Source organism: Watersipora subatra, chromosome 6 (genome assembly GCF_963576615.1).
Source record: "Watersipora subatra chromosome 6, tzWatSuba1.1, whole genome shotgun sequence".
Lineage (NCBI taxonomy): Eukaryota > Metazoa > Bryozoa > Gymnolaemata > Cheilostomatida > Watersiporidae > Watersipora > Watersipora subatra.
In genome coordinates, this window is record NC_088713.1 from 9321190 (window position 1) to 9333100 (window position 11911).

The 11911-nt window shown below is 34.7% G+C and overlaps 1 protein-coding gene across 1 annotated transcript in view; it reads left to right on the forward strand.

Moving 5' to 3' along the window:
* Positions 1 to 5959, forward strand: part of LOC137398622 (transcription factor TFIIIB component B'' homolog) — a 50645-nt gene extending 44686 nt beyond the window's left edge. The window contains exons 14-16 of the mRNA XM_068084790.1: positions 639 to 728; positions 2587 to 2658; positions 4781 to 5959. Of these exons, the coding sequence (XP_067940891.1) occupies positions 639 to 728; positions 2587 to 2658; positions 4781 to 5572 (954 nt within the window). The 3' untranslated portion in view covers positions 5573 to 5959. The remainder of the gene's footprint in view (positions 1 to 638; positions 729 to 2586; positions 2659 to 4780) is intronic.
* The last annotated feature ends 5952 nt before the right edge of the window (positions 5960 to 11911 follow it).

Here is an 11911-nt window from a genome sequence, read left to right on the forward strand (position 1 = left end):
CTTACATAGCCTTATGTATAGGACCTAAGGATCTATACATAGTCTTACATAGCCTTATGTATAGGACCTAAGGGTCTATACATAGCCTTACATAGCCTTATGTATAGGACCTAAGGGTCTATACATAGCCTTACATAGCCTTATGTGTAGGACCTGAGGGTCTATACATAGCCTTACGTATAGGACCTGAGGGTCTATACATAGCCTTACATAGCCTTATGTGTAGGACCTGAGGGTCTATACATAGCCTTACATAGCCTTATGTGTAGGACCTGAGGGTCTATACATAGCCTTACATAGCCTTATGTATAGGACTTAGGGTCTATACATAGCCTTACATAGCCTTATGTATAGGACCTGAGGGTCTATACATAGCCTTACATAGCCTTATGTATAGGACCTGAGGGTCTATACATAGCCTTACATAGCCTTATGTATAGGACCTAAGGGTCTATACATAGCCTTACATAGTCTTATGTATAGGACCTGAGGGTCTATACATAGCCTTACATGGCCTTATGTATAGGACCTGAGGGTCTATACATAGCCTTACATAGCCTTATGTATAGGACCTAATAGTATGTAATCTTATTTATGCGTAAGCTACTCATTTTACCTCCTAATTTTGATGTTTGTAGAGGAAGAGTCGGGGTGGGTTGAAGGTACGCACCTACTACGATGTCCCGGACAAAAATGAGTTTAGGCGAGATATGGAATCGAAGAGACGAGTGAGTTGTCTGAGATGGGACAAACCTTAACCCTTTGAACCCTGGCCATACTTGTCGATGCGTGTCAGTAGCCCTGGGCAATTTGTTCAATGATCCAAAGTTTTTAAACTATTATTAAATATATCTAAATGTGCTCATAATACAATGATATTTGGTAAACCACTAGTAAAAAATTCGGGCAACCCACAGCAAATGTCATCAAACAAAAAAAACTGTACTTAATCATTATTCAGGCTCATACTATAAAAGTTTGCACGATTTTAAAAACTCGTAAAAAAATTTACAATAGCATCATATCCATCGAGCACAGTTTTGTCATTGCACGACTCAAAATATACTGGAAATTTCTAGTTAGTGTCATAAAATTCTTTATTTGCCTCACGATCATTAATGACCAGCCAACGAATGAGTCGTATCGATTTTTTCACGATATTGTTCTAATAAAATTTGTTTTTATAACAAAGGAAGTAGATAAGATATTTGGAAACTTACAAATGGAAGGGAATTTTTTGGTCTTACATCCTGTCCAAGAATTAATTTGATTGGTTTACCCTGTTACTTAGAAACTTATTTTGTAAGCAAATCCATGCAAATGCCGGAATTCCAGCTATCAGGGATTCTGAAACACCCTACGCAATGCTGGAAATCCGGTCATTATGGTTCAAAGGGTCAAGGTTGTCCAGAAATGACCTGGTTACATTGTACAACCAGGTTACTGCGTGTAGTTACTATGTATTTTAATTGCTATGAAGGTTAGAGTACTAACTGCAATATAAATCGGCATTCATATTGCAGTACTGCCTTCAACAGTGAATAAAATATCAGCTTCATTCACTATTGCAATTTCTATTGCAATTTCAATGCATATTGTAATTCCAATATATATTTTTTATTGCTATTGAACTTATAGTCCTAACTGCAATATGAATAGATGTTTACTGTAATATAATGGTTTTCTTTTCTGCTTGTTTGTGATTGCCACATCTAAAGCATTAAATTTATATTGAGTGAATTTAACTCTTTAAACCCTGGCCATTCATGTCAATGTTTGTCAGTATCTCTGGGCAATTTGTCAAACGATAGCACGTTTTGTAACTTCAAACAAATAACTTCAAACTTTGACAACTTGAATATGTCTTAATATGCTCACAATCCAATGATTTTTGGTGAACCACTAGAAAAAAAAATTCCAAGAATGCGTAGTAAGCGTCACAAAATATAACAAAAATTTGTTTCACAGTTCTTCGGGCTAAAACCATAAAAATTCATGTGATTTTAACAAATTCTAAAAGTCTTTTCAGTAGCATCATATTCATCGAGCTCGCGTTCAGTATCGTATTCTGGCTCAAAATAATCAGCAAATTTAAAGTTAGTATCATATAACTCTTGCATCACAATCATCTATCACATACCAACAAATGGTTTGTATCAAATGTTTTCGCCATATTCGTACCAGTAAAATTCTTATTAAAGTAAATAAAGATATTTTAAAATGGTTGAAAATGGAAGTGAAATTTCCAATCCAATGCTCGATGCAAGAATTAGTTTGATTGGTTTACGCTGTTACTTAGAACAGCATTTGTAAAGAGAACCATCTGGACAACGATATACTGGCCATCAAGGTTTCTGACATTCGCTACGCATGCCGGACCACTGGCTTTCAGGGTTCAAAGGGTTAATCATCTTTTGGAAAAATTAATTTTAGCAATGAATATATTTTGTCATTGAGAGTGTCAAATGAAATCATTATAATTAGTAGTACTTATTTCGTATAAACGAAATGCCTAGTTTGCTGAAGCTTGTAGTTTCATTTTGTTTGTCCTGCATCTTTAGCCCCATAACTATCTTCCTGTTTCAGAATGGTACAAGGAAAAAGAACAAGCTTCCTTCAACTCCTGAAGCAGCTAAGGCTAACAACGATGCAGATAATGTGAGTGAATAGCTAGTCCATTTTTACATAGTATATCTTTGATTATTCATGTTATAATACTACTAGCCGACTGCCCGGTGTTGCACGGCTATTAAAAACAGCTTACAAACAGTGAGAGGTAATGTAGTTGCTTGCCGCTTGCCATTAGCCTGGCACATTGCCAATGGCTAATTTGAGTAAGCTACTAGCCATATTGCTAAAACTTAGTAATAAGGGCCATGAGAGCAAGCTTTAGTGGTGTTTCGTAATGCAGAGTGCTATATATATTTTAATCGACATGACGACTCATATCGCCTAATGAGTTCATTGCATCTCGCATAGCTTAATTGGTTAGGTTAATACCTGGTGACTCAGATGGTTCCGAGATCAAATCCAGCGCAAAGCGATTCTTTCATTTTTAGATTTTTATAGCTAGACACACCGAACGATGGTAGTGGAGATGTATTTATATAAAATTACTTTGTCATATCATTTCTTTCTTGTTCACATCCTGATTGGTTTATTGGACTAGACAACGAAAAAGCGTGTCTTGCATATGATGTAGTCTGGTACTAAACCATGACCGTCATGTACAACCTTTGTCGTATTTTCTAGGTAAATCAGACACGCTGGTTCTGCTTTTGTACTCAAAATAAAGATTAATCATCTTTTGGGGAAAATGAATTTTAGCAATGAATATATTTTGTCATTGAGAGTGTCAAATAAAATAAAATCGTTATAATTAGTAGAACTTATTTCGTTTCAGCTGCAGAACCTGAGGCTTTAATATGTCAATTAAAAGGTCTGGGGCTGAAGGCGCACATGTAACATCCTGTAAAAATTAAGCTATGCAGGTAGTCATCGGCCTACGACCTATGTGACAGAGGTCCACTCGACTTTATGACCACATCTGTGGGAACGTCAGGTAGTTCAGTGCGAGGCGTAGCGTAAGCATAAGCCGTTCTTCGTTATTTATATTAAGCTTTTGTTAGGGCAAATTTATTCTGCCTCACAATATCGACAATAATTTCTCTCAAAATTAAAATTTGGTGATTTGTGTACTGATTATATACGTTATTAAGACCTAGACAGTGCTTGCCATGACATGTTCAGCATTATCCATTATAGTAAATACGAATTCGCAAACAAATGAATGATAAAATCTTAGTCAAAAGTCTTAAGTTTATTAAAATACATATAACTACATAAATACAAAATAAGTACATACATTAAAATACAACTTGCTTCAAGTATGTGTTAGTAAGCTAAATTCCTTCAAGTTAGATCAGAATATACAGAATATGCAAAATTGACTTACGATCGGCCTGCACCAAATGCGGGCGTAAGTCGACGACTACCTTTCCATCAGATACTTCTGAGACAAACAGTTAGTGAAGTAATTTCACTTAGGTTATCTCTAAAATGATGTGAACATTTCATATTCAAGCTTTCCAAAATGTTTTTTAGGAGTTTTTAACACTTTGACTGTTGAGGTGTGTTTGCTGCGTGCCGCGCGAATTAATTTTCAGAGTTTCCCCTTCTGTTGGGGGATTATTTTCAAAGAAATGGTTGTTTTTTGCTCACTATTTTGTCATAACTCAAAAACCACGTGTTTGGTTTTCATGAACTAATCATAAAAATGGTCAGCAGAAAACTATCTACAAAATAATACTCCTGATGATTAAATTACATTTAAATATACATGGAATTTTTCAGAGATGCTGTTAGTTATTTTTGAATATACATTATGTATACATTATATATATTATATATATAATATATATATATTACTTTATTGGCAATCATTTTATCTCAAACAAATGGTTTCCAAATTATGCCATACAAGAATCAAAACAACATAAACGAGAAAAAGGGGCAACAGCAAGTCAATAAAATAAACGTTTTAACATCAAGTGTTTGAATATCTCTCCCTGTCAAGAAAACAGATATTAGGTGGAGGATTGTTAAAGCTGCTAGCAATAATATTTTCAAAGTACTTGTTAGATCTAACAATTATTTTGAAAATACAAGATCTATGTTGTATGCATTGTGTTCCAATCACATGAGGTAAAACGAGTTGAAATGAGTTTATCCGGCAAGTCATTGTGTTTCTTTATTCCCATTGGCCAGTTTGTAATTTTAGATTTCCTCACCTGGTCATCTACTGTCCTTAAATACTACAAGTGAGCTGAACAGAGAGCCTACTGCAAGCACATCAAAATGTTCTTCGCCTTCGCGAGATACAATCCTTTTGAAGACGCCTACAGCCTCGGTGACCACACCCATACCTTCGATCTCTACTATACTCGATAGAAGCTCCACAGTTGATAATAGAATAATATCTAGCCTTATGGCTAAGCAAAAACCTCTACACGTACAATCTCATGCTAAGAAAAATACTCCAGGACGGTCCAGTGTTATGCTGTCACCTTTATACAACCTTGAAAATGGTGACTCAATTATGATGAGTTCGAAGCACATTCCTGGAACTGATAAAAAAGTCCATCATCTGTATCTTTTTTCACCACCTAAAACATCTAGTCATGTCAACGTAGACGCTTCTCCAAACACACCTGCTGTTCCTGCCACTCACCAGGCTGGATGCCAAGACGGCACAATCCGAGTCACACCAGTAGCGTCGACACCTGCCATTTTGCCAAGGCTCGAACAATCGACGGGTTCACCTGCTGGCAAAAATCAACAGTCTCCAATACATTTGACACAACTATTGACACCAAGATCTATTCAAGGCCAGTCCGATCAAGCTAGTATCGAGCAAAACTCTGCAAGCCACTCATTGGCTGATCCTTTAGGCTCACAGGCTTTGGGTATGTCAGGCCAAAAAGTTCCAACTAAAAAATTGGGCTGGGTATCCTATTTAGACGAGTTTGGAGTCGAGACAGAACGTCGTGAGCTGGCCTTCACTAGCTTGTAGGATTTTTTTATTATCTCATCCCAGATTAATATATTTTTTCTCTAGTCTCACTTTGGTCTACCTTTAATACACTTGATATTCTTGTTTAACTATCTTATTGTTGGGTGTAAAGTCGAGCCAATTGTGCTGTGCATCTAGTATTATTTATAACGTGAAAAATAATTATATGGAAAATATTTTTTGTTAAGTCACATTGCCACTGTGAAGCAAGATATTTCATGAGTTATATAAAGTTGATAAAGCAAGATATTTCATACTTCATATATTTCGTTTGAGCAAGTAGTTATTTTGAATAATAAGTAAATTTTTTACCTTATCTGATCGATTAGCTAAGAAGATGCAGCAACACTGAAGTCTGTCCTTGCTGTAATATAAAAAATAACAATGTTTAATTGTCAAATATATTACCTAATTGGCAGTAATTTCATTTTAAACAAATGTTTTTCAAATTATGCCATACAAGAATCATAAAACAAAAAAAGAAGGGCAACAATTGGTCAATAAAATCAAATGAATAGTTTTACAAACAGTGTTTAGAATGCCTTTCTATGCTAAGGGAATGGATATTAAATGGAACATAGTTAAAGCAACTAGCAATATCTTCAAATCAATTGTTAGATGTTGCATCCAATTTGCAATCACATAGATTGAGATTAGTTAAAATCTGTAAAATAAGAGCAGACAATTCTTTGTAAATGTCATATCATGTAGATTGAAATAAACGCAAAACCTGTGAAAGTTGTCTATTTGTTTGAACTCGTCATGTTGAAGTCATGGCTGCGGCGGAACTCAAGCGAAGTTCGCAAAATAGTAATCCGGTCCAGCTAGGCACAACAGAAGCGCTATTGACTCCGCTCTGGCATCTACAGCTGTTACCGTGACATTCGTCAACAAACTAAAGGAGATTGATTGATTCGACAAAAGACGGCTACGTTAGGGAAATAGCAAGGACTGATCCACTGACTGGACTAATCAGACGGATATCTCCTATAGCAACGATAGCAACTAGTAATGTCATTTCGGACATATTGTTCTTTTGAGCATGTTGATCGCGATCAAATTTAGTCAATTTTAATCTTTAAACATCCTGGCAGTCAGACCACCTCAAACAACAAAAAACAATTGCAAATGTTGGAAAACTACCGAAAACTTTTGATGAAAACTACGAAAGTTTTTTACACTTTCATCTTTAATAAAGGCAAAAGTATTGCTTGAAGTGGGCCTGTTTTTACATTAAGTAAGCCTCATGTAACATGTGGAGCCCTGGTAATTCCGCTCTAACAATGTAACTTTCCCCTGCAAGATAATTTCTTAACGGCTCGAACATTGTTTTTGATCATAGTAAAGAGCAGTCAACAACTAAGAAAGGCAACCAATTAGCCTAGTTGGTTTCTATATTGATCTTTTAAGCATGAGCTGAAGACCTGTAGATGGAATGGTACAGTGGGTAGACTCTTTGTATTGTAAGGAGAATGTCATGGGTTTGAGTCCATGATCATGCTATATTTTTTTAACTTTTAAATGACTGTTTATATATCAGTGTTATGGTTTCGTCAGTGCTATGGTTTCAAGCAAAATTACAAAATCCCTTGTTTAGCTCTGTCTGATAGTTTAGCATGGAGAAAAAACTGATTTTGAAAACTAAATGACATATATGTGGTTCAGTTCGTGGTAGAGTGCAAAGTATAGGCGACAAACTCTGATATATAAAAATTGCTAAAACTATATTATAAAAATTACTAAAATTTCTATAATCTATAATTAACGATTATAGATAATTACGATTAGTGATTCCCACGACCAAACACGAGTGGAGCGATTGTTTGAGAGATTTATGATAAATGCATGTGCACACAACTCATGAAAATTATTCAACACCGTCGCAAACCCTTGTACCGAAATCTCATCAACAAATTTAACCATTTTTCAATGGGGTCATTTAAGTATAATAATGATACAAAACACATTTAAACCTATTTAAATATGTTACCAAGTCTTTGAAAATTGTCGACAATATCCTTAAACTTACCCATCTGATCGGATTATACACAAATAGACAGATTAATTCTGCCTGAAACCGTCATTAAAACTTGATAAGTCTTATCTTTATCAAAATTAAGACCGGCAAACGAAACGCCGAGCGACAGAGAATAGAACGATTAAGTCAGGCGCATTTCAAGAAAAATAAATCGTACGCGTTTCACCAGTCTATAGCATTGTCGAATTGCCGAAGGTTTCTAATATTTTTCCATTTTAATATCTTGCAAAAATATTTAATTATAAGAATAATTATTTGATTTTATAAAATTATCATAGGAATAATTATTCGAATTTATTTGACCGAAGGTTTCTGTAATAAACGTCGAGCGTTTGAGGCGTAGACCGATTTACAGGTACGAAATTGTGGTACACGGTCTTTCAGCCTATGTTTTTTCTCAATTACCGAATGATTCATTAAATTATTTAAAACGTTGGCCAAAATTCTTTACCTCTTCTGTACAAGCTAGGGCCAAACTACAACGCCCCTTTATGACGAAAACATTTTTTTATTTTGCTCCAGTTTGCAGAAAACTTCCAGACGTGTGAACGCTCATATTTGCTTTCTGCTAGATCGCTATCAAAACCATTCTACATTCAACACAATCAACTTTCAAACTGTGTATATTACACAGCAGCTTGCCATTTTACTTCTAATATTGCATTTCAGAGATATAATAAGCATATTTCCTTATTGCTGTTGTTAAATTGCACACACTACAGTAGGTTAGGCCTACAGCTTTGATTAATATTTATTTTATTGTTGTAAAACATAGGTTTGAGATAGGAGTAGATTAGGTGTGAATTTTTTACAACATTTTGTTTTGCATAATTGACTTTTTGAATTTAATTTCAAAGCAACTTGACAACTACCATGGACATACAACTTCCCAGAACACCACGTTGTGGCTGACGCAGTGGCCATTCATGTGTCTCTCAATTATTACAGCTCAATAGGGTGATAAATAGAAAGTTCTCACAGCAACCATCAACATCAAATGCTAATGTTCAACAACACGCTACTCAAATTAATAACAACAACTCAGCTGACTCAGAGAATTCTTTAGTAGATGTTGTAGGTGATTTAAATGACGCGGAATCGGCAGCCCCTTTGTTTCCAGATAATGATCATGATTTTATGGACATCATTGACCATGAAAATATTGCACAAAAAATATTGCTCCTCCCAATGCTGCCCCTTCATCACATTCCTCATTTTCAATTTTTAGATTATCCTGATTTTCAAGATCTGCGTAACAACTGTCTAAGCAGACTTGACAACAACATATCACAGCTCACGTGTACTGGATGTAATGAGAGACATTTCATTACATACAATGCTCAAATACAACTATGTCATACATGCCAACAAGTTCCCCTGTCAAATTCCTAGATTACTAGAATTTCCTTTTTGAAGTTGTGCTCCCACAAATTTATTTTATATCATCTCGAACAACTCTCATTTATACTATACTCTGTCAACTCCTGCTGACAACTACTTTTTCAACAACCAGCACTACCCTTTCTTTTTTCTATTATCACTTATTCCATTATCAGGTCGTGGGCTGTATGACAGGGGAATTTCTAGTTATAAGATAATTTTATGAAATTATATGACTTTTATATCATTTTATGATTTTACTGTATATGAATTTTATAATATAGTAGACAGGTAGATATATATCTACATATGTGTAGATATATGTAGATAGCTTTATAAGTAGACTACATAAATGCCCGGCATTTCCTGAGTAATAAAAAAGTCTGCATAGGAAACTTTCATTTAATTTATAGAACATTTAACATTTTAACTTTTAAACTTTATGTCAAGAAAAAAGTGTTTTTGTGCAATACAAATAAATTAAGAGAAAAAATAAACAATGAGTACATGGAAGTGTGTATAAAAAGTTTACTGTTGCAGCAGAAGCTCGTTGTATTCAAAGTTTTGATGGACGATACTGGTAACTCTCGGTACTGGTACAAACATAAAAATGATATATCTGACTGTCTTTGTCTGATACTATGTCTGACCAAACACAGAGAGAGAGAATGTAGAGGTAATAGCTACTCCGGAGAATATAGTTGCTCACCTGAAGATTCACCGAAACTGGAAATATGAGTGTAACGGAATGTTGGAAAATTACAAATTAAAAATTTGGAGGTAATGGTAAATAATTATAAAAAATAGCTTGTAAAAATAAATAACAAACACAAAAAGGTAATATTAATTAATACAGTTGCAAACTCTCGCCATATGATTTTAATTCGTTTCAGGTTTGGCATCATAGGGTGAAAATGTCGTATAAAAGGGTATAGAAACTCATAGTAATTATCTAATGCAACCACCCCCTGGTAAAAATTATCAAAATTTTGCATACATGCTGCACATATTAAAAACTAGTAATAATATAATATGTTAACCTTATTAACTATAGTTACCTGCATTAACTTTATTGTAGTTAGTGTATTTAGTGGTTATAATCTACAATAATAAGTAGCATTACAATGTACTATGCGCAGTATGTACTGTAAAGAGTTCTTACCTACGAGACAGTCTATCATTAATGTTGAATTTAACTTAAATGAATTTAGCTTTCAAAATACATACTTAAAGCTAAGTTTTAGTATATATATTACTGAACTTACACTCAGCCATCAGCTAAAATTTCATCACTTATTTGTTTCCGGTTTTGTTTTCATTATAACTAATTAACAAATAACCCTGAACTGAGAGCGATCATCATTTCTTTTTTATGCTTTGTGTAAGGGATTTTGGCAAACACTATAGCAGCATCTTCCTTATTCAGTACACCGACTTCCAAATTAGAATTTCAAAATAAATTTATGTTGATACCAAATAGCGAACAAATTTATGGCGAGGGGGAAAAGCATCTTGTTCCACCACATCATGAGGCAAAGTAATTTGTAAACAGGGTCATCGTAACCCAAGGTTTCGCTGTGTGATAAAAGATGTACATTTAGCGTATGCTATCCGAAAATAATACACAGTATATGATAAGAATGGTTTAGCCTTGCGGTTCTGCCCGCTTCTTAGTCGACTTGCGATTTCAATGTTGCGAGTCCAAAACCAGGACACAGAAGTTTTTTTGTTGCTATAAATTTGACACTATTGCTGGACAAACAAATGACAGATGACAGGCAAACACTGAAACATATATAAACTAGCAGAATGCCAGGTGTTGCATGGGTATTAAAAATCAACTTATAAACAGTTGCCTGCCACTTGCCTGGCACATTGCCAATGGCTAATTTGAGTAAGTTAGTATAGCTAAACTTGTTAATAAAAGCCGTGAGAGCAGAGGGGTATGCATATTTTTACCCACATAGCCACATATCTCGCTTAGTTCAATGGTTTAGCATATCATTTTGGGAACGGGAGGTTCCGAGACCAAATCTTTTGCGACCGGGAGTTTTCATTTCAAGATTTTGATAGCTATAGCTGGACAAAATGACGCACACACACAAATTTTGAGAGTTATATATATTGACTGCCGTCTGGCCATAAAAAGCTTAAGGCTAGTAATAACAGAAGCAACACCAGTCTTAGTTTTGACAAAACTACCCTCAGAGCGTTTGTCTACGATAACACTTAGAGTGAACCTACGCGCACATTGTTTTAGATCTAAGTGTGTATTATATGTTAACCACATTTTTACTAAGTCATGTGATTTTTATGGTTTTACATTTTTATTTTTATTTATGTAATTTTCAGTCAGCATCAGTTTTTTTATCTGCATATATACAAACCTTTTTATTTCTCTTACTGAGACAAACACACACACGCACTTTATCTTATCTTTATCATTGATAGATGTAGATAAACATTCTAATATGTAGATAAAAAAACGTGTGTATTATACATTCCATATTGTCAAAAATTTTTGCAATTGTTACGACATCTCAAATTATTGCATAAAAGCTTAAAACTGGGAGTTATTTATTGAGGCGGTCCTAAAGTTGTTGTTGCTCCACCATTGGCTGTAGTTGTTGTTGTTGTTGTTGGTGTTGTTGAGGTTGTTGCTGCTGCACCCCTTGGTGCTGGGATTCCGTTAGGCAGTACATGTCTCTGCATAGTGTCAAACAGTCCAACAGGCGATCCATCTAGGGTGGTAAGTGTCAAGGATATTAATGGAGGCAAGTTTAGATCTATTGTTGCCCGGCTGACTTCAGCAATTCCTACTCCCTGAAAATATGAGAAAGATACTAGTCGAACAAATTCTATTATATTTTATTATATCATTTTATTATATTAGTCAACCAACATATTTTTAGACAACTATT